Raw genomic sequence first — 24236 nt, forward strand, 5'->3', positions numbered from 1 at the left:
TCTGGAACAGTCAGAAAGAATCCCATAGAAGAGCTGGGAGTTGTGGGTGGGAGTTGGGCAAACCAAACACCTTCTTTGGGACCTTTTGTGGGAGCACCTTTTGTGGGAGTTGTATAAACCAAGCACCTTCTGTGGGAAGTCTAGGGCTAGGGTGAGAGAAAAATGTCCAAATGGCAGGAAGACTGGAAACATCAGATAGAGAAACACTGCGGGTGGAGGAAGATGCAGGCTTCCCTGCACTCAGAGTGACACATCAGAGAACCAAAGACAGAAAGGGAGTCACAGAAACCAAGACCAACACAACTGGCTTCCAGGGGGATTTAAAAATTAAAAGTAAAATAAAACTAAAAGAATAAGGTGAACTTTAAATGGACATTTATCTAATCTTCACACAGAAAAAGATTTTCCAAGCATGGCACCAAAAGTAGATAGCATAAGTGAGCGTCATAAAAATGAAAACTGCTGCACCTCAGAAGGAAACCCATCATATTAATATCCTTAATATGCAAAAAGCACTTACGAAGAAGAAAAAGTCTAACACCCCCATAGAAGAGTAAGCAGAGACCAGGAAGGAGGATTTATACAGTTATCAGTACATGGCCAATAAGTGATGACAGGTGCTTCACCTTACCTATAATCAAAGAGATGCAAATTATCACAACAAATGGGATGTCATTTTCCACCCATTTAAATATGTGAAACTGATTTAAAACTCACCAATATGTAACCTTGGTAAGGTGGAAGGAATGGGCCCAGGCCTGCTGGTGCACTGTTGGTACAAGTGTGCTTTCATATAACCTTTCTGAAGACACGAAGGAATTACGTATAAAATGGAAAATCTACATACTCTTTGACCCAGCAATTGCACTTTCAAGAATTTACTCTAAGAAGATAATTAGATGAGGGCTTAAATTGTATGTACAAGGATGTTCTTCTCCTAAATGTCCACAGAAGATGACTGGTTAGATAACTGTGGTATATGCAAACCACAATGGCTCCCTCAGTGATGTTCATTAGAAAGACAAATCAGGGCTACTGTTATTAACATAGAAAAAGGTTGGCCTCATTAACCAGACTGCAGATTTTCACATATAGCATAATCCCAAGTGCCCATGGATCCACACCTGTGTGCATATACGTGTGTGCAAAGAGCTGTCTAAATGTATATTCACTGGAATGGCACAAGTGAGGCTAGACCTGGACAGAGGAGGACATGGGCAGACCTGGGAGTCAGGAGGAGGAGGAGGAAGAGGAGGAGGAGGAGGAGGAGGAGGAGGAGGAGGAGGAGGAGGAGGAGGAGGAGGTGGTGGTGGTTAATAGGGTGAGGGCTCCAAAGGCCTATTTTCAGACTCAGTGCTAAAAATGGGATTGCCAGATCTAGCAACTGAAAATGCAGATGCTCAGTTATATTTAAACTTCAGGCCCAGTGTGGTGGCTCATGCTTGTAATCCTAGCACTTTGGGAGGTTGAGGCAGGCAGATTGCTAGAGCTCAGGAATTCAAGACCATCCTGGGCAACATGGTGAAATCCTGTCTCTACCAAAAATAAAAAAAAAAAAAATCAGCCAGCCCTGGTGGCACGTGCCTGTAGCCCCAGCCACTTAGGGGGCTGAGGCAGGAGGCTGAACCCAGGAGGTTGAGGCTGCAGTGAGCCAAGATCGTGCCACTGCACTGAAGCCTGGGGGGCAAAATGAGACCCTTTCTCAAAAAATAAAAATAAAGTAAGTATGCCCCATGAAATATCCAGGATATACTTACACTAAACATTATTCCCACTTCAAAAATTTAAATAATTTAAAATTCAAATTAACTGGGTGCCCTGTATTTTATATGGTGACCCTAGCTGAGAAGCTCAGGAACACACCTCTTGTTGCCTTCGCAGATGACTCACACCAGTCTGGAAGCCAAGTCTGACTTCCCACATCCTCCCCTGCCTCTGGTTTAGCTCCAGTTTACCTGCCTATGAAATGGAGTCACTAGCCTCTGCCTTACTCAAAGAGTTTTGCAGAAAAGCCACGTTAAAATTCCTGGCCATGAAGCCCTAAGCTGCACACAAAACTTCCCTGAGGCCCAGCATGTACTTCCGTAAGATGGATAGGAACGTCTGTCCACAGGGCTGTGGTTGGGGATTAAATGAGATAATGGATGTAAAGTGCCTAGCATACAGTCAGTGCTTAATACAAGTTGATCTCCTTCTCTCCTGTCCAGCTGCTGCAGCCCATGCTCTTGCCCCCGGGGATTACAAACCAAGCACCTCTGTCATCTCAGGGTTTGACTACTGGCCTTTTTTGATCTTTTCCTTGAAGCGGCAGCAGCCGTGGGCTGACACTCTTCACCTGACTTCACCTTTCTCCAAAATCCCTAGCAGCACTTCAGTTCCTTATCTACACTTTTCACATTCGGGATGAGGGTGGAGGAGGATCAAACTCACTTTGATAGCAGACATTTGGGGACGTCAGCCAAGGCCAGCGACCAAGAGGAGGGCCCTGATGCCATTTGGAAACAGATACAACGACATCATGAATAGAGAATATAAGAAAACCATCCTGACCGGGGGAAGCCTAGGCTAGAAGTGGGAGCCTCTTCTCTGAAGCCTGTCTGTCTTTCTCCCTGCTTGCCACCCAGCACAAATATCCAAGGGGGACTCTGCAATGGAGAAAGGGGGCTGAGCTCCTTCTCTGAGAGCCAAATCTTCATAAATTCTTTTTGACTAATGAATTTCCCATCCTCCACTCCACAATGAGGCTCAGAGAGCTTAAAAATCTGCCCAAGGTCACCCAGTGAGTCAGGTGTGGGTTCTACACAATTCAGTTGCCCGTTGAATAAGCTCAGTAAGAAAGAGATCCCAGGGCACGTATCAGGTGGGTATGCTCACAGCAGTGGCTGCCCCCACTCATTCCTCCTACCTTCCATCCTTGTCCATCCACTTCGGGTGTTTCCAAAAGTGAGTGCAACTCACCTTTGTCCAGATGCACGAATTGCCACATAGTCCGGTCCCAAGTCAAACGAATGGGATTCAGGGCTAGCCATAGCCTTAACTTATGGATGCCTGACTCCTGTGTTAGCACAGACACCTGTGACCCACCTTACCATGCAGTATAAAACAGCCAGCCACACATCCTGCAAAGTATGCAGAAACCCTGCAATAGGTGACTGCATGGAGACTTGCTCAGCTACTGCCATCTGTTTGCACTGGACTAGCGTTTGCAGAGGCTTTGCCTACAAAGCTTTATTTTCTTAGCACCAATGACTTGGAGACCTGACATCATTACGTGGCTGAGGTAAAACAGGCTGTTCCTTCTGCCCTCTGAGTCCTGCTGTAGAATGTTGAGCATTCGCATGCCTGGACTGCCTCATCTGTGCCATGCAGGTGAGAGGAGGGATCCGCTGGCCTCAAATTTATCCCTAATGTTTTGCAATCTCTTTTGAAGCACCGGCTTCTTTGTGAATCTGATGGAAGCTCCACCTCAGCTCTGTCCAGTAGAGTTTTCTGCAGTGATGGAAATGTTCTGTGTCTGTGCTCTTCGACATGCTACACAAGCCACATGTGGTTTCTGAACATTTGACACAAGGCTAGTATAACTAAGAAACTAAATTTCAAATTCTACTTAATTTTAGTTAATTTAAATGTAAATAGTCATATGCAGCTAATGATTACTATATTGGACAATACAGCTGTGGATCAGCAGTAAGCAAAATTTTTCTGTAAAGGGTCAAAAAGTAAGCATCTCATTGGCTCTGCATAGGGACTCTGTCACAATAGCTCAACTCTGCAGTTGTAGTGCATAAAAACAGCCACCGAACAGATGTCAACAAATGGGCATGGCTGTGTTCCAATAAAACTTTATTTACAAAAACAAGCTGATGGCTGGATTTGGCCAGGACGGCCCTGAGTTTACTAACCCCTGCTATATATTCCCCCTAGAAAAAGATACACCTATTCTCAGAGTTTTTGTCCCTAATATCATAGAGTTTACAGACTTCCTGTTACCCAACTACAGACCCTGCTCATAATTTCCAGGCTGGAGTGTCTGTTTTCACAGGGCTGTGTGAATGTACCCTCAGATCTGCTCTGCTTAATGAGAAGTGGTTGTGCCCCTGACAGGGCAGTGTGGTCAGGGACCGATGGGACACCCTTTTCCTCAAGCCTCAGGGAAGCCTGGGCCTCAGAGATCCACCAGGACTGAGAAATGAGGACACCATGAGGGCCTAGGGCCTGGCCAGGTCCCCAGTGTGTCAGTCACTCCCAGCATCTCTGCTGGCACCTATTCTAGGGTCCCTGACCCAGTCTCCTTTTCCCTGGCCCTGGGCCCCAAATGCAGTCAGTGTCCCCAAGGCCAACCTATTGTGGAAGGAGCTAATGGCCAGAGAGACTTTAGGATGTTTCTCTAGAGGCATCTCTTAGTGAGGAGCTTGTTGCTCAAACTTGGAGAGAATTACTTTGGATTCAGGGCCAAGGTGAAGGTATAAACAGGAGGACAAAAATCACAGGCTTGATACTGGGAGGAATTGTTTTGTTTTTGTTTTTGTTTTTTGGGACAGAGTCTCGCTCTGTCACCCAGGCTGGAGTGCAGTGGGGCAACATCCATCTCCCAGGTCCAAGGAATTCTCCTGCCTCAGCCTCCCAAGTAGCTGGGATTACAGATGTGTGCCACCATACCCAACAAATTTTTGTATTTTCAGTAGAGATGGAATTTTGTCATGAAGGTCAGGATGGTCTCAAACTCCTAGCCTCAAGTGATTCACTCACCTTGTCCTCCCAAAGTGCTGGAATTATAAGCATGAGCCACCACACCCGGCTGAGAACTCATAATTTTTAAAAAAGAAATTAGGCTATTTCAGGAGTCCTCACTTTAGGACAGGTCATTGTTTATCAGGAACCCTCAGTTAAAGTGAAACAGAGTTATGTCCAAGCCCTCAGCAAAAGGCAGGTAGAAATTTCTCAGGAGCCTTCTCAGCAACCTTTAGTTAAAAATAATTGAAGCCTTCTCAGGAGCCCCCAATTGCTCAGGTTAAAGCATCAAACCATTTCCCCTATATCCCTGCCACCAGGGGTGGTTTTTGCCAAGGGGGTAGAACTTGTCCTCTTTATGCATTACACCCCTGGCCAAGACAGGGAGTATCTATTTCTATATTCCTGTAGTTTCATTCAAGAAAGCATCACTTATTCTTTAAGTCTTAAACAAAGGCAAAAAAAAGCTTTTGGATAACTGGCATGCTTACTAGGGTATTATGTCATTACTGTTATTAATTATCATTAACAGTCTTAAAATATGCCTATTAATGATCTTAACACAAAATAGCAGTGCAGGTCTTAGCCAAGAGCAGCATAATTACCTATTAATGAGATGTAAATTTCCCAGGGAAATGACAGAGATCTAGAGTACCACCTTCTGAACTAACATAATAAAGTTAATAATAATAATAGTGTATAATCTGAAGATATTAGTGTTAATTTGAATTCTAACACCGTATTTAAACAGACTGAGAGAAGTACAAATTATTTGCATAGCGCAAACCAAAAGCCCCTAATCCATGCTATTAAGGAAAAATCGATTTTTCTCCTCTGAATGATATCAAACTGACTCTTGGCAGTCACTATACGGTGTTTTTAGCTGCTTATTTTATTTCTTTTACTTAGGGTTTATATCTCTTTTATTTTCAAAAACAACCTGAGGTACCTTATACAATGAAGCCCAAGAGAAAACAGAATTAAAAAAATTAAAACACAATAAAACCCAGTTAAAGGGGACAGAGACATAGATGTTACCAGGCCCTTAGGATAAACTACTGCTGACGAGCTTCGATTTCAATTCTCAGTTTCCTGGGAACCAACAGGGACAATTTAAGTAACTGAGTTACTGGTTAGTAACCAGTCTTGTTAGGACAGGCACAAGCTCTGAGTCTGAAGAACACTTCACTGCAACTGTGAGTGATGCAGTCCTGCTTGTGGCTATTAGGACATCATGTCTCGGGCTCCTGTGGCCAATGGGGAAGGCACCTACCTTCATAGGTGGCATGGAAGCCTTGAGCACTGACTGCATAGTCGCTGATGAGGCGCAGAGAGAGAGTGGTGGCGGCACTAACAATGGTGGCTGGCAGCTGAAAGCCTGTGAGTCTGAAAGACAAAGAAGTGGATTAGGGAGAATGACCCCCTTGGGAAACTACACATCCACAAGGCATTTATTGAGTGCCTGCTGAATACACAGTGCTGATCTAGGCACATAGAGGATGTTCAAAGACAAAGTAATTCTCAGCAGAGGTGATGAAAACCAGCAGCTTTCTGTCCCAGAAACAGGAAGTGACTCCCCCAAAGCTATGGTCTAATCCCCAACCTGGAGGCCTGCCTGCCTCCTTTGTGTCTCCTCTTTTCTCCTCTTCTGATTTCTTTTCCTCTCTCTTTTCTTTCTGACTGAGGTCCTGTGAGGCTCTGGGTAGAATTCCCCATGAGTTTACAACTAACAATTGCCATAGACAATATTTATTCATGTAGTAAGGGAAATGGAGCCAACTCTAAGTAGAAGAATGAGGATGCTTCTTATCACAGACTTTATTCTTTCAAATGAATGTCTACTGCTTTTATAAAAATAAGTGCCTATTAGTTTTTAAAGAAAGCAAAAAATAAAAAACCAACACAATCTAGAAATAATTATTCCTGACAGTTGACATACAAAGAGATGGCAGGATCAATAGATGGAATCATATTCAATGAAATAATTTCATACAAATGGAATCAAACTGTGCTTGCTTTTAAAATTAAAATGTTTAAATTTTCTTTCTGGAATTTAACTGAATAAAAGGAAACAGGTGTGATGGTAAAGGAAGTGTTGAACCTGAAATAATATGCTTTTAGCACAATATAATCATTTTTAAAGATTCCTCTGAAGAAAAAAGATACCCCTGAACCCTTAGGAATACAGTTAGGAAAGACCTTGTCCACCACTGGGCATCCATGCCTGGTGACCCTCGCAGGGACCTAATTGTGCACACAGGTGGTAGTCAGGTGGCCAGTCTCCTATCCACCTTTGTCCTTAACCCCCTCTAAGCCTCAGCCTGCCTTACCACATCCAGGTAGGAATCTGGGAGGAAATTCAAGGTCTAACTTTGTCCCCATTTTTAGGTATTTTGAAATATACATGGTTCTCCTGGATGTCGCTGTATACATCCCATTGCTACATAGTATCTTGATGCCCAGGATGTCCAACAAAAGGCATGAGTATTGGGTTCAGGCGAGTTAAATCAGATATTTGTTAACAGCCACTGTGAAAAGCCTTATGCTAAATGAAGCCCTTGTCCTTCTGACCATCCTAATCTTGTTTGATTCATGTTAACTCAGAATAGACTCAAGAAAAAGCAAGGAAAAAATGATCAAATTATGGAGCAGGTAACCAAATAAGTTTCAAGGTCATCTTCTCTTCAAATATAAACATATCCAGCAAAAGATCCCTACCTCACTCCATATTCATATAGTCTCATTCATCAAAAATGTATATGTAAAATAATAAAATTATACATATTATAAGGAAACAAACTTTGTTTAATCATCTTATGCTGGAGAATGCCCTTCTAAGCAAGACACGCAGAGGACTCTCTTTGTACCTATTTGCCTGTCAGTCTTCCATGGGAGCTGTCCATGGCATGGAGTCCTGATAGGTACTGCACCTGCCCACTAGCCACAAAGCTAGGTAAATGATCAATCATGGCATACTATCCCTAATTTTTTACAGACTTGTCCCAGGTATGGGGAAGAGGGAAGAGGCCAAACCACCCAAGCAGAGTCATTCTGAGTCCTTCCATGGGATATAATATACAGATTCTGAAAGCCTTTTATTTTTGGATCTTAAACCACTACAATATAAGCTTGAGACTCCCAGAACCCTTTTTATCATCACACAGAGACTATCTGTTTCAGAGAGAATGATATTGCCATATAGATATAAATAAAAGCTGAGCAGTGGCAAGAGAAAAGAAACAGAACCCTGATGATGTATTTTTCAGATCCTTAATCCATGTAGTGAGATCTAGCTCTTCAATGCCCGGTTACGTGAGCCAATATTCTTTCTTTACTTTCTTTTTTCTTAAACTCGCTTGATTTGGTTTTCTATCTCTTGAATTGATTTAGTACTAATGGATACAACATGAAACCCCAGAGGCCTTAAAGGAAAATATTGATTAATAACTATGTGAAAATTAAAAGCATGTATGTGTGGCAAAAAAAAACTATAAAAGATAATGAGAAAAGTGCAAACTGAAAGATTACGAATATGTGACAGGAGGAGGAGTCGTATTTATAACCTAGAAAAAGTATTTACAAATCCATAAGAAAATGGCAAACAGCTAGAAGGAAAAGAGCAAATGACACAATACAAATTAACGACCTACCTAATTAATATAAAAATGTGAAAACTAAATCCCCAAGACTCATTTTTCACCTATCTCAAGTTGGCAAGGGCTAAGGAAAACAGATCCTGCACTTAGCAACAGGATAATAAGGAAATACTACAAATTATACACACGGATTGGATGCATTAAATGAAATGGGCACAAACTTGAAAAGCACAAACTACCATAAGTTTCCCAATATGAAACAGATCATTTGAATAGCCCTATAACTATTAAGGAAATTGAATTGGTTATTTTAAAATTCCCAAAAAAGAAATATCCAGGCCCAGATGATTTCACTGGAGAATTCTACCAAACATATAAAGAAGAATTAACACCAATTCTAATCAAAGTTCTTCCAGAAAGGAACAACAAACATTTCCAAACTCATAAGGCCAGTATTACCCTGATACCAAGCCAAATACAGTACAAATAAAGAAAAATGAAGACCAATATTTCATATGAATACAAACACAAAACCCTAACAAAGTATTGGCAAGGAGAATTCAGCAATACATAAAAATATTTATACACTATACCCAAGTGGGGTTGATTCTAAAGATGCAGGCTGGTTCCACATTTGAAAAATCAATCAGTGTAATCTACCATATTAACAGGCTAAAGGTTGAAAAAACATAATGACCACATCAACTGATGCAGAAAAAGTGTTTGACACATTTAAACACCCATTTCTAATTAAAAAAAAAATTCAGAAACGTACAAACAGAAGGTCACTTTCCGAACTTGATAAAGAACATCTAAAAAAAAAATAGCTAACATCACACTTAATGGTGAAAGACTGAATGCTTTTCCCTTAAGATTGAGAAGAAGGCAAGGATTCAACAAATCAATTAGAAAATCAGCAAAAGGCATGGAAGAGACATTTCACCAAACAAGACATATGTATGGCAAAGAAGCACATGAAAAGATGTTCAACATCACTAGCTTTTAAGGAAATACAAGTTAAAACCATGAAGAAATATTACTACATATCCATCAGAACAGCTAAAATAAAAACACTGTAGTCACAATACCCAGTGATGGTGATAATGCAGAAAAACTGGATTCCTCATACAATGCTGGTAGAAATGCAAAAACATGCAGCCACTCTAGAAAATGGTTTGGCAGTTTCTTAAAAAGAAAAGAAACGAAAACACATACACTAACTATACAACTCAGCAATTTACTCCAGAGAAATGGAAATTTATATCGATTATGCCCAAAAACCTATGCATAATTGTTCATGGCAGCTTTATTCCTAATAGCCTAAACTGGAAACAACCAAAATATCCTACAGTAACAGATGAATGACTAAACAAACTGTGGTACATCCATACCACAGAATACCACTCAGCAATAAAAAGGAATGGACTATGAATACATATAGCAACTTGGGTGGACCTCAAGGGCTTTAAGCTAAGTAGGGGGGAAAAAAGCTAATCTCAAAAGATCACATGGCATATGATTCAATTTATATAATATTCTTGAGAAGACAAAATTAAAGAGATGAAAAACAGATTAGTGGTTGCCAGGGATTAAGGATGGTAAGAGGAAGGGAAGTGGATATGACCATAAAGAGGTCATATAAGGGAGATCTTTGGGTGATGGAATCATTCTGTATCTTGATTGCAGTCATGGTTAGGAATCTGCATGTGATAAGATGACAAGTATACATACACATTGCACCAATGGCAATTTCCTGGTTTTGAGAGCATGCTATAGTTACATAAGATGTAATTACTGGAGGAAACTGGGAGAATGGTACATGGGACCTCTCCTGTGAATATATTATTATTTCAAAATAAAAAGTTTTATGAAAGTAAATCTACCATATTGACTTCTGATTAGCCCCAGTCTTGAGAATGCCTCCTGATTCCTATTCTATTTACTGCTCTTAGTGTAAGAACATGTCAATCACAATGCTATCATACAAATAGCACTCTTGCCTGTTCTGGAGGCTGCCTTTCATTGCCTTGCTGGACACATACACTCTTTCCCTATGTTACATAAGCCCTGGGTCTGGGGAGTAACAGCGCAGAGATCTACCTGCCTTGTGGCTACCCAAGACCATGCTTCTGTCTGTAAATTTCCCTAATAAAACACCCTTTACCAACAAAAAATTAAAATTTTCAAATATTATATCTATGTCTCCTGTTATATTGATGTTGGACAGTACCCCAGTCCTGCATTTGATCAGACCTACACTCAGTCTCTCTGGACTGGGCTTTGGCCTTGGGTCTTTTCCAGGCCCCTCACTCCAACTGCTTCCTGTCTACTCCAACCCACAGTGCACCCTCCCAGCCCCCACCAGCACATTGACTGCAGCCGTGCTGACTACCAGAACCAGAACTCAGAACACAGGGACCCTGCTAGCCTATTCTTTGGCTTCCTGTTGACTTGCCCATGCACCATTGCCCTTTCTCTCCCCTCAAATATTCATATCTGTTTACAGACTGGCATCATCCCAGTGGACCCTATGAATTAAAATAGTAAATTGTCCCCAGTGAGGTCAGACTTATATCTGGTTCCCCAGACTCCATCCTAGCCAGCTCTGGTTACCTCTACCTCCAAGCGAGCCCAAATCACAGCAGGTGCAACTTGTCCCTCCTCCATGTCTACTAGAATTATGCCCTTGGGTGCCCCTCCCAGACATTCAGCCTAGGGACCATCCTTTCCTTCAACAACATAGAGCCTCATGGAGGAATCTCAAATCTCACTAGGGCTTCTCTCATGAAGCCCTCTCTGAGAATGATATTCCTCTCACTAAGTAGAAATTGTTGATTTTATTCCCCAACTTAGTTCCAGGATATCTTTGCATTGCAATTAAAGATTTCTAGACCCTAGTTTCTTGGTACTACATTGACATAAGCTGGGAATAGCTAATGTACACTGTCAGGAAACAATTACAGCTTTTATCACTTACAATATGTGGAATTGCAGCTTACTAAGCATTTTCTCTAATCACATATTTACCACTGCTCTGCTCCTTCCCAGGGTTGGTAGATAAATTCTAGCAGGGAGGATTCCTGAAAGGCACTAGCTATGGCTGGGGGAGGGAATGGGAAATTGAATCTCCTCAGCGGGATACCTGAATCATCATTCCCCCACCCACTCATCTTCGAGATGGATTTTAGACATGCTAATGACCCTGCAGTCAGGAGGAGCTATGGTGTTGCATGACAGAATAAGCAAATAAAACTTTCAGACTTTCCCATCTTTTATCTGACAAGATTAAATACCATATTGAAAGGAGTGAGGTATCCTTCAATAGTGGGATCCAGAGTTAGTAGAGAAATGTAGTAAAATGATGGGCAATGAAGGCGAGAGGCTCCTGTTGCTATTGGTTATCCTCCCTGAGGACTCTCAAATGTGCAGAGAACAGCATTTTGCAAACAGGTGGCACAGCCAAGCATGTAAAACAATTCTCATCTTCTGCTTTACATCAGCCTTATTGTCTTCCCATTTCCTTCAGCGCCTTTTCTTTGTTTTTGCCTTCCTGCCAAAAGTAACTCAGAGTTTTGAAAACAGGATGGCCAGGACCCCATATACTCCTCATTTCTCAGCTCGGAATCTATCCACAGCCTCCCACTGTTCTTAGGATTAAAGCCAGAATCCCAAACGAGATTCACAAAGCCTGCATGGCTTGGCTCTGACAGATTCTCTGCTCTGTCTTCCTGCCTGGCTCCAGCCCCTCTCCCCAGTCTTCTTTGGTCAAGGCCATCCCAAGGGCAAGGGAATTGGTCAGCCCAACGTGCAGGCAATAAGACCATGAATTTCCTGTTGAGAATTTGAAGTCAATAATAAAATGGACTTTAAAAGTTCCTTCAATTTGCCATGCCCCATCTTCAGGGTCTTTGCACTTATATCTGGTTCTATTTACATTGTCTCCTATTTAGAACACTTTCTAACTCAGGATTTGTTTAAATAACTCTTTCTCATCATTCAGATCTTATCACAAGTGTCTCAACATTACTTCTAGAAAGATGCATTCCTGACATCCCAGACCAGTCTATTCTGCATGCTCATAGGTCCCAGTGGAAATCACGGGTATGGTTCACCTTGCATTTCCAGCTTTCCTTCTGGACACAGAGTAGAACAGCACCTCCCATCCCTGCTGAGGTCAGGCCTGATCGTAACACTGGCGTGGCCAGGGAAATGTGGGTAGCAGTGAAGGTCACTGTTGCCAGGAGGAAGGCTTGAACAGCCTGTGTACCTTTTGCTGAACTCCCATCCCCTTATCCAAGGTCAGTGATCCTTGGCCTCTGTCAGCCATGGTCTCTGAGCAACTCCCCTAAGCAAAGAGCCCCTGCAAACCTTTTCTGAATCTGCAGCATGAGCAAGAAAGAAACTTTTGGTGAGTTAAGCTGTTTCAATTTGAGGGTTGTTTGCTGCCACTATGTTTTCAATTGTAGGTTTTGATATTACCATTCAGGTATGGTGAGGCCAACAGATCAGAAGACATTGCCGCTGAAAAGATACCCACAGTTTCCTAGAGGAAGGGGCATACTATGCCATGCAGGGCCACAAGCATGTAGGAAGATCGAGGGTCAGTGAAAAGGCAGAAGGAGCCTGGAAAAATGTGGGCAAGAGCCTTTATTGTGGTTTTCCCAAGAAGGAATGGGCAAGATCAGGTAAGCAGCAGAGCAGGTTTAGGACTGCCTAGTTCCAATAATTTCAGAGGACACCAAGGTGTGTGGACCACCCTTAGTTGTCTGATGTCTGGCCCTGGGTAATCAGGGCAGGGAGATAGCAGATAAACAATGAGATCTCAACAAAGGAGGTAGAGGCCAGGCACAGTGGCTCAGGCCTGTAATCTTGGCACTTGGGGAGGCCAAGGTGGGAGAAATCACTTGAGCTCAGGAGTTCAAGACCAGCCTGCACAACATGGTGAAACCCCATTTCTACAAAAAAAAAAAAAAAAAGAAAATTTAGCTAAGTATGGTGGCTACTCAGCTAAACTTGTGGTCCCAGTACTCAGGAGGCCGAAGTGGGAGGATCACTTGAGCCTAGGTGTTCGAGGCTGCCATGACCGGTGATCACATCACTGTGCTCCAGGCTGGGCAAAACACACACACACACACACGAGATCCTGACTCAAAAAAAAATTAAACTTAAATTAAAAATAATAATAATAAAGGACTTAGTTGTGCTCTACCCGACTGGGATGATCTGTTAGCATACAGAAGGCACACTTCTGGGAAAGCTGTTTGCTATTTTAGTTCAACAAAGCCCCAAAATGGCAAAGTATCAGAAAATACAGACAATTAAAAAACCGTGATTAGTACACACAGTGTTACTTGACCTATCCTGACTGGTATCTCTCTTCTTTTCTGTACTAGCACTTACCATAATTCCTAATTAGATGTTTATTGGGGTAGTTTTCATTAAAGTCTCCCTGACTAGATGAGAGCCATGGCTGAGTTTGTGTTGTTTACCTTGCGTGTGTATTCTCAATGAATGGATGGATGGATGGATGAATGAATGAATGGCAGATTACTCAGTGTTTTTCTAGAAGCAGCCACACAGTCTTAGGTAACTCTGATGCTTGCAGTCTAGACCACAGGAGGGAGAGACATCTAGCTGTGGACTAAGTAATACTTACTGATGGGGCAAATCCCCTACATGTTGTGAAATGAGGCAAGATAAAAGGACAAAGCAGACTGCTTTGAACACCTCCTTCTCTTTCTAATCATTCAAGGAAAAATAAAAGGGTGGGAGCTTTTATTTTAAAGAGGGTATTAGGCTGTGTGCAGTAGCTTGTGCCTGTAATCCTAAGCCTTTGAGAGGCTGAGGTGGGAGGACTGCTTGAGGCCAGAAGTTTGAGACCAAACTGGTCAATATAGTCAGATCCTGTCTCTCCCAAAACTTTTAAGGATAGTTGGGCATGGTGGTGCATGCCTATGGTCCCAGCTACTAGGGAAGCCGAGGCAGAAGGATTGCTTGAGCCTCGGAGTGTGAGGCTGCAGGTGAGCTATGATCATGTAACTGCATTCCAGCTTGCGTGACAGAATGAGACTGTCTCAAAAATAAATAAAGGGAGCATTTATTTATTTAAATAAGGAAGAAGGGACAGAAGAAAGTGCTGAACTGTACACAAAGGGACTCCCCTTCTAAGCAGAAGGACTTGAACTCCTCCATCAGAATTTGGCTTGGATATGACTGAGCTTCCGGCCTTTGGGTGTCACTGAGGCCTTGGGCACATCAACAATTGGCCAGTGTGGACTGAGACCTGAGTGTCTTCCTGGAATGCGGGGTCTATGTAAGACCTTGCTTGGGAGAATCCCAATAACAGCTGAAGTGAAATTCTTCCCCTTTATGCACAGGATTCAAAGTCAAATTGTTTTTAATGGAGGGATATGACATTTCTTCCACTCAAGTGAAGTGTTTGCAAATTCCTACCCATGGAAGCAAAAGCTTTTTCTTACACCAGGAGTTAGTGCCCATGTTTGAGAACTTCAAGGCTCTCATGCTGACCAACTACTCACTTCCTCAGGCTGGGATCTCTTGGCTTTGAGGTGCCAGGCTTGCAGCAAGTATACCCTAAAAGACCCCTCACCCTATCGGGTGAGGAACAGTTGAAGAAAGTGAGCATGTCTAGTCTGGCATCCAACAGAGTTGGCAAAGGGGAGGATGAAAACTGTTTCCACATCCCTGAAGGCCATGCTTGACACACCAATGTCCTCATGAAATGTTTGGCAAGGAAGTGGGACCACAGGGCAGAGGCTCCAGAGAGACATACTTGGGCTCTATGTACAGAAGAATGCTGGCATTTGCATCTACCAAAGGTATGAATGTGCCACTTCTCAAGTTCAATCCAAGTTTAATCCTGCAAATATTTACTGAGTGCTAACAGGTCTCAGATGCTGATCCTCAGAGAGAGGGAGGAACATACCGGGTTGAATCTTGGACTAAGCTCATTAGGAACATGGCTTTGCTTCTGCTAGTCAGAGAACCAATGAGAAAGGCAATAATGAAACTCTAATCTGAACAAACTCCAACCTGGAATTCCGGAGTCTATTAGTACATTAGGTTGACCCCATTATTGGAGTAAATCTAAATCTTGATTCCTGCTTGATAGAAAAACATAGGAGACAGGGAAAGATGGAAGAATTAGGCTTTGTCCAAATGTCTTCCAGGCACATGGAACTTTCTGGAACTATCTGGAGTAGGGCTGCTGGCAAATCAAAACACTATTTGCTAAACCTGTCAGTGTGACAAATGTTGCTTACATTTACTCTTTTATTCCCAAGGTCAAATTGGCATGTCTTTTTTCATATCACTGTTTGATGTGCTAGCAGCCTTAAATGAGAACAGCCTTTCAATAATAGCCCAGTTTGCTCTATTACTATTTTTTCTTGGATAATTCTATATTAGTTGGGCTCTTTAAGATCATCTCTGTGCTGCCTCAAGATCTGGAGAACGATGTGATAAACCCCCACTTTCCATAACTTTCTGAGGATAGAGGCAGAGCCCTGAGTCGTCTTTGAGTGAGTGTTGCTGGGGCTGGTTCTCTAGGCCTCAAGTGAAATAAGAGATATGGATCAGCTCGAAGGACACAGTCATCAGGAATGACAGAGATGGACAGCCCCTTGGATGACATGGCCTGAGGCTTTGCCTTGCACTACCTGGCCTGCCTTTCTTTCTACCTCAGCTCATGGCTCTCTCTCCTTTGGTCTTTTCCCTCCACCTTTACTGGCTTATTACACTGTCCTTGAAGGTGCCACATCTCTTTCCATCTCAGGGCCTTTGCACATGCTGCCCCTAAGGCTCTGTGCCCAGATGTATCCCTTAGCCACCCAGGTCTCCTCCACTTTACCTTCCCCCCAACCCTGCATTCGCTTTTCAGGACTCAGTTTCAGCATCAGTTCCTCTGAGAGTTTAGGGAACCCTGATAAATGTCCTTAGAGAGCAGAATACTTCTACTTTGTAACATTCATCCCAATTATCATGAATTGATTTTCTTATTGAATTGTGATATATCTGTCTTTCCTTCTTGACAGTAAGTCTCTTGGAGGCAAAGACTATCTATAGCCTTTTCACTACATCGCCAGTGCAATATGGAGTGAATAAACGAAGGTTTTACTATGAGAAAGCAGACAGAAAAGGCCTGTTATCCTTTGGAAGGCCAGCTTACAAGCATAACCCTTGTCTGGCATCTGGGAACCAGGAATTTCAGGACAGTTTCCTCCATTTCCAGTACTTTCAAGAGAGGTCTAAACAATTTGTATAAACATTATGGTTTATGCTGAATGCCTGCTTTCCATCTGGGAGTCTAGAGTTTTGGTATGTGTCAGGAAGAGGGCCTACATAATCACCTCTGTGGGAAAACCCTGGGCAATGAGTCTCTACTGAGCTTTCCTGGATGGCATTATTTCATATGTGTTGTCACAATTAATTGCCAGGGGCTTGAAGCATGACCCGTGTGGCTTTGCCAGAAGAGAACTCTTGGAGGCTTATGCCTGGTTTCTCCCAGGCGTCGCCCCAGCATACACCTTTTCCCTTTGATGATTTTACTCTGTATCCTTTCACCATAATAAATCATAGCCATGGATACAAATATGTCCTGAATCCTATGAGTCCTAATAAATCATGGGGGTGGTGATGTGGACCGTCCCCCTCAACACAGAGGGTGACAAATGAATACAATCAGATTTTTCTGAAAAGTACCAAAACTAGGTTATTTTTCAAAGTATGTTTCTAGAGTGTTCATCAGTTACACAGAATTGGGAAATGCTGGGTTAAAAAACAAAGCAAGGATTTTTCAGAAAACAAATAAAAAATAAAATGCGTAGGAGGACTTTTAACAAGCAAAGTCAATGTAAACCTCCAAGGCTGGAATAGATTATGTAACAGATCCCAAACCCATTAGATTATAGCCCCTTTTCTTCTTAAAGCATCCTGTGGGCTGCGGTTCTGTGGAACCCTCTCTGGGAGACAACATGCCCAGAGAAGGCAGGTTATGGAGCTGAAGCTGCTGCTACATCAGCCAGGAGGCTGCTGACACTGTTTTAAAAGTTCTGAAACCCAGAGTGACCAAAGGTCTAGCTGCCCCAAGATTTGGAGAACCATGTGATAAGCCTCTACTTCCGAGGGTGATCTACTCATGTCTCTTCTTTGCAATCTTAAAGGGCCAACTAATATGGAATTACCCAGGAATAAATAGTAATACAGCAAATTGGGCCTTTATTGAATGGTTTTCATTTAAGGCTGTTAGCATGTCAAATAGTGATATGAAAAAAGACATGCCAATTGACCTTGGGAATAAAAGAGTAAATGTAAGCAACATTTGTCACACTGACAGGCTTGGCAAATAGTGTTTTGATTTGCCAGCAGCCCTACTCCAGACAGCAGCCACTAGTTAGATACATAAACCATTAAGCTAAAAACAGAACTATCATTACAGGCATCATCTGGTAATTTGCAGGTAATTGATGGACATTAGTCATAATCACATACTAGACACACACACACCATACAGCCCTACAAACACATGTTTTCTCTGGTAATTCCCCTTTGCATTTCATCAAGAGCTTCTAAAACTGGGAAACTTGGAAAATCTAGGCTTTTTGTGCCTTTCTATATATACATCATAGACCCCTTTATTCTTAAAGCATCTTGCGGGCTGGGGTTCTGTGGAACTCTCTTTGGGAAAGGATATGCCCAGAGAAGGCAGATCATTGGAGCTGAGACTATAGCTACGTTGGCTACAAGACCACTGACACTCTCAGTCTTCAAGATCCTGAAACCCAGAATAAGAGAAAGTCTAAAGAGATGGTTCTCATGCTGTCTCAAAACCTGGAGATCCTTGTAATAAACTCCCATTTCTGAGGACCATCTTGCATTAGCTAGATACCTATTGGAAAAAACAAAAACAAGAAAAAACAACTTATATCCAAAGGATCTTGTCTAAAATGTCCCTGCCTCTCCAGAAAACATCTACTGGCTCTGCACACCTCTGTTTTCAGCTGCACATGTGCATTTATTTTTGGAGGCCAGGATACCTGTCTTACGTATGACTGAATGGGAACAAAGCTAGACCTCCAAATCTCCGTATACAGTACACTTTCTAGGATGTGTACTCTCTTTAGAAGCAAGATCTGGAGTCGTAGCAGACCTACATGCTGAGGTCTAAAAATAGGGGAGAAGCACTGTGTTCAGAATGTGATCCTCTAAGCACACTCGCTCTGTCAAAACCCAGCGGTGTTTCCCATTGGACTGAGGTTTCTCCTTCTGCAGCAGGAAGCCCTCCTGATGTGCTCTACCTAAACAGTTCCCAAACCATGTTGCACAGAATACTATCCAGTGTGATTTAGTAGGTTTGCCTGAAAAAAATTAGTAATTTTGGGAAATCCTACATACAAAGTAGCACCATGGTTCCCAAACGGTGCACCAAGGTGCCCCAGGGCATTGCAGTGAGTTTACAAGGGTACCCTGGAATATTTTAAACTTTCAAAGGAAATAGTGGCAGATCCCAAACCCATTAGATTATAGCCCCTTTTCTTCTTAAAGAAAGAAGAAGATATCTGCTGGACACACAAACTATTAGCTCAAAGTGGTTCACGGTTAAAACGTAAAGCTACCTTCCATGAGGTGACATCGTATCTTTGCAAAGCTAGGTGTTTGGTGGTTGGTGTGATGGGAGGTAGGGCCCATGTGTAGATCAGTGTGGAACAGGATATGAAGGTGGTAGTTTCCAATCTGAGTCCAAGGTTTGAGAATCTTTGCAATGACCAACAAGGAAACACATACCATTAGCAATCAGTTGTTACTTAACAATTATTTAAGGATGAAATAAAATGTTTTCCTTTCAATTTATATTATTTTTTCAAACAGATACAGAGTTGTTGGGGTATAAATACTTATTCACTTATTTGGACCTAACTACTTAACAAGTGGAGCTAATAGATATTTCTTTTATCCATAGAACATGTGGAAAGATTACTTAGACACTAATAGCAGCTAAGAAACTTTGGGAACCTTTGCATTACTGTATGAAAAGCTTTGGAAAGTCGTGAATAATAGACAAAGACAGTTGGATCCAGCAAGCCTCACATTTCTCGGTTCAGTACACACATAAATAGATTTATGACATCAGTTGAGAAACTAAATAGATGTTACCCATGATATTTCTCTATGATCTGATAGGTTCACAAAAAAGACTAAAGGCTGATTTATTCCCCCTGGTAACAATTACGAATTTTTCTCATCAATCATTCATTCAAAAAATATTAATTGTATGCCCTATTAAACACTATGTACTATACTTGGTTTTCAGGATAAAAATTCATAAGACATGGACTCACTCTCAAGGGATTTACCCTCAAACAGAGGCATTACATTAATTTATCTAGAGATCCAGTCAGTTCCCATCACCTTCATTACTACCGCCTGCTCAGGCCACCTCCATCTCTTGCCTCAATTACTGCAATAACCTCCTAACCAGTCTTTCTACTTTCCCCCTAGTCCACCTACAGATCCTCCTCAACACAGCAGCCTCCATGATCATCTTAAGTCGGATCATGTCACTTACATGCTCAAAACCCTTCCAAAGGCATCCCACTTGATTTAGGACAAAAGCAAAAATCTTCATAATGGTCTAAAGGCACCAGGGAATACTTTGCTGCCAGTACCCACTCCCACTCCATCACCACCCTCCTTATCACCAACTATCTCCCCCTACTCACTCACTCTAACCATCACAGCCACTTGCTGTCCCTCAAACACAGCTGGCAAGTTCTGCCTCAGGGCCTTCACACCTGCTCTCCTCTCAGTTCCTCCAGCTACCTCATCTCTTCCCCGGGACATGTATGGCTGGTTCCTTCATCATCTGCAGGTCTGTGTTCACAAACCCTTTACACTGAGGCTTTGATGACTACTCTATTTACAGTTGCAACCCTCCTTCCTTGCTGTACCCCTTTCTGATTCCTGATTCCCCTTGTCCTGCATTTTTTCCTAACACTTATCACCATCTGACCTCCTATAAATTTGATCGATTCTTATTTATTAAGTCTACTTTTTCCCACCAGTGTGTGAATTCCACGAGGGCAGGGATTTTTATGCATTTAGTTCACTTATCTAACCCCCACATTGAGAACAGTGCCAGATGCACCATAGGAGGTAATTTTATTATTATTGAAGACACAATTATAATGCAATATAGTAAGTACAGTGATAAAGATGCAACCAGGGAAGTTGATGCACCAGCCTGAGCTGATCTAAAAAGATAAATTGTTAGCCAATCATCCAAAGGGCATGGCGGGCTGTGGTAGGAGAGGGAGGTCATCTCAAACAAAGAGGATGGCACAAGCAGAGGAAAGATAAAACCCAACTTTTTACGTAATTTATAAAATTGTTCCCCAACTAATGACAGGAGAACAAATGGATACAACCAGATGTTCCTCCTCCACTTGTTTGCCATGACTGCTTAATTACCAGTCTCCCCAAGAGAGTTTTTCCTGGAGACTGCTCAGCCTTCTAGTAGATGCAGATTTCATTTACTTACATGGGATCCTGAAAAACCCTGAGCCAGCTTGGTCTTCCATGACAGAAACTGAAGCATCCAGCAACGTGTGTCAGGAGGTTGGCAAGAATGGAAATGGGGAAGCAAGCTTTGAGGAAGAAAGGGTGTCATGTTCCAGAAGCCTGCCTCCCACTTTATGGCCAACACCTTCTGGTGGTGGCTGCACAGCAGCTGATAATAATGATGTTGTTTGTTATTAACCCATCCACAGGTGCTGCCTTCCATACCTACCTCCCTTAAATCAGGCTTAATGACATCATCCATTTAGGAATGGAAGCTTCTCCCCATCAAGGCAGCCCTTAAAGTTTGGACCACCACAGGAGGCTTGATGGAACAGCTGAGATTTACCCAGGCCCTCAGATAGTGCCAGTCTAGAAATGGCATCATCTGGAAGAACTTTGCTTTTTTTTGAGACAGAGTCTGGCTTTGTTCCCCAGGCTCGAGTGCAGTGGCACGATCGATCTCCGCTCACTGCAACCTCCGCCTCCCAGGTTCAAGTAATTCTCCTGCCTCAGTCTCCCGAGTAGCTGGGACTACAGGAGCATGCCCCCACGCCCGGCTAATTTTTTGTGGGTGTTTTTAGTAGAGATAGAGTTTCACCATTTTAGCCAGGATAGTCTCAATCTCCTGACCTCATGATCCGCCCACCGTGGCCTCCCAAAGTGCTGGGATTACAGGTGTGAGCCATCACGGCTGGCCTAAGCTTTGCATTTTTTGTTCCTTATGTACCAGGGAGACACAAACAACTACAATTGTAAAAATATCAGTGAACGTCCAGCAGATTCTCCATCCTGAGGGTTTTGTGCCCACCTACCCCCTCCGACAGCTGCTGAGGTCAACCTGGGGAGGGGGCGGGTGGAGCCTCTCAGAATTCTTTTTTTTTTTTTTTTTTTTTTTGAGACGGAGTTTCGCTCTTGTTACCCAGGCTGGAGTGCAATGGCGCGATCTCGGCTCACCGCAACCTCCGCCTCCTGGGCTCAGGCAATTCTCCTGCCTCAGCCTCCTGAGTAGCTGGGATTACAGGCACGCCACGCCCAGCTAATTTTTTGTATTTTTAGTAGAGACGGGGTTTCACCATGTTGACCAGGATGGTCTCGATCTCTCGACCTCGTGATCCACCCGCCTCGGCCTCCCAAAGTGCTGGGATTACAGGCTTGAGCCACCGCGCCCGGCCAAGCCTCTCAGAATTCTAAGGCTCAAGATGCTGAACATGCAAAAGGATGGGGAAGATGGAAAGAGAGAAGCGGGGTCGGTTCCACTCCTTACCTGCTCCGTACCACAATACTTTTCCTGTTGGCTGCCAGAGCCAGTTTTGAGCATTGCATCTGGCTTAAAAGATTACGTCTCCATTTAAAGACACCGCTTCAGTGTGCTATAGGCAGCACCTGTGCACAGGTTAATACCAAACAACATCATGATTATCAGCTGCTGCACAGCCACCACCAGAAGGTATTGGCCATCAAGTGGGAGAATATCAGGCCCTGTATTTGTGAAGTGGATAGAAATGCTTGTTGGCCCAGTTGGAGGGCAGGGTCAAGCACCAGGACACCTTGCCCACTGCTTCCCATACTCCAGGGAACCAGGGTAAACAGGAGCTTCTAGAACCATGGTCTCCAGAATCCTGGTTCCTTCTGCAGAAGGAACTATAGAGAATCCCTTCTCAGCATGAGGGGCTCCAGGGGTTTTTCCCAGGCTGGGATTGCAGGATATACTGAGCATACAGCTGTGCAGAGTGAAACATAACCACCCAAGCCCAGGTCACAGGTTGTGAACAGGGGAGGGTCAACATGAATTATATCCAAACCATCAATATTTGCAGTTAATAGTAAAGAGGCTTTGCCTGTGGGCCTCACCTGTAGACAAGAGTGGGAGGAGCTACAGGGGTCAGTAAGAGAGTTTGATTACCGGACAGTTTTTGCAGGTGGTTCAGGGACTTTCTCAGGCCCTACCTCCCAGTCTCTGTTGTGAAACTCTTAACTCGGCTCCGGCTTCTAGGACTTTTCAGGGCCACTATGTTGCACAACTTTCAGGAGCACCATTCATATTACAGTAGGTGAGGTATATGACCCTAGATTCTGAAATGTTGCCTTATCCCTGAATTCTGCTTTTCTACCTGGACCGTTAGGAAGAGATAATTGTCAGCTGCAATTTGGAACTGGGTTTTGCCCCCTCTCCACCACCATGCTGTCTTTTGAATCACTTTTAGTGACACACTCCTGCCAAGCAGGGACTTGCTCACCCCCAAGATCTGACCCAAGTGTATACAGAGTGAGGTGCCACAAAAGAAGACATGAAACCCTGGAGACAGCGGCAAGATCTAAGGGACTGACATGTGAAAACAACTGAGGTATCACGTCCACAAAAAGGTTCCATTGATTACACTTCCTGATGTTGCCACCTGGTCAGACTCTGCCAGTTACTCTGCTTTATTTTTCTCATAACATGTACCACTACCCGAATGGCTTACATAATGGATTGAGTGTTTGTGTCCTCCTACCATTCATATGTTGAAGCCCTGATCCTCAATGTATTGATATTCAGAGGTGGGATCTTTGGGAGATAATTAGGATTAGATGAGTTCATGAAGATGGGACTTCCATCATGGGATTAGTGACTTATAAGAAAAGACACCTCTTTTTGTCTCTCTTGCCAACTCTCTCTGCAATGTGAAGACGCAGTGAGAATGCAGCCATCTGCAAGCCAGGTAGAAACCTCTCACCAGAATCAGGCTATTCAGAATAGGATCTTACATTTTAGCCTCCAGGACAGTTAGAAAATAAGTTTCCATTGTTTAAGCCACCCAGTGCATGGGTATTTTGTGATGGCAGTCCAAAGAGACCAAAACAGATCATGGTACCAGAAGTGGGGTCCCCAACATGGTACTCTTTCCTGGGGTGATAAGCCCTGGGGTGATAAACTACCCTGGTAGCAGTTTAATAACACTGGATTGTTTCCATTGTAGAAGGGAAAGTGTTTTGTTCTTACTGAAATAGACACTTATTTTGGATATGAATCTGCCTTCCCTGCATGCAATGTTTCTGCCAAAGCTACCATCCTTAGACTTACAGAATACCTTATCCACTGTCATGGTATTCCACACTGAGCTGCTTCTGACCAATAAACTCACTTTATAGCCAAAGAAGTGTGGCAATGGGCTTATGCTCATGGGATTCACTGGTCCTACCATGTTAACCCTCTATCCTGAAGCAGCTGGCTTGATAGAACAGTGAAATGGCCTTTTGAAGACTCAATTACAATGGCAGCTAGGTGGCAATACCTTACAGGGTTGGGCAAAGTTCTCCAGAAGGCTGTATAAGTGCTGAATCAGCATCGAA

At 43.0% G+C, this 24236-nt stretch overlaps 1 protein-coding gene across 7 annotated transcripts in view; it reads right to left on the bottom strand.

The window, feature by feature from the left end:
- The window catches only part of CSMD2 (CUB and Sushi multiple domains 2), a 620269-nt gene that overhangs the window by 495146 nt on the left and 100887 nt on the right, over positions 1–24236 (bottom strand). For all 7 annotated transcript variants that reach the window (XR_012512371.1, XR_012512370.1, XR_012512369.1 and 4 more), the window contains exon 3: positions 6005–6117. Coding sequence is in view for 3 of the 7 variants with exons in the window: in XM_074380476.1 (XP_074236577.1) it covers positions 6005–6117 (113 nt within the window). In the remaining 4 variants the exon portion in view is untranslated. The remainder of the gene's footprint in view (positions 1–6004; positions 6118–24236) is intronic.

Source organism: Saimiri boliviensis, chromosome 11, assembly GCF_048565385.1.
Source record: "Saimiri boliviensis isolate mSaiBol1 chromosome 11, mSaiBol1.pri, whole genome shotgun sequence".
NCBI lineage: Eukaryota > Metazoa > Chordata > Mammalia > Primates > Cebidae > Saimiri > Saimiri boliviensis.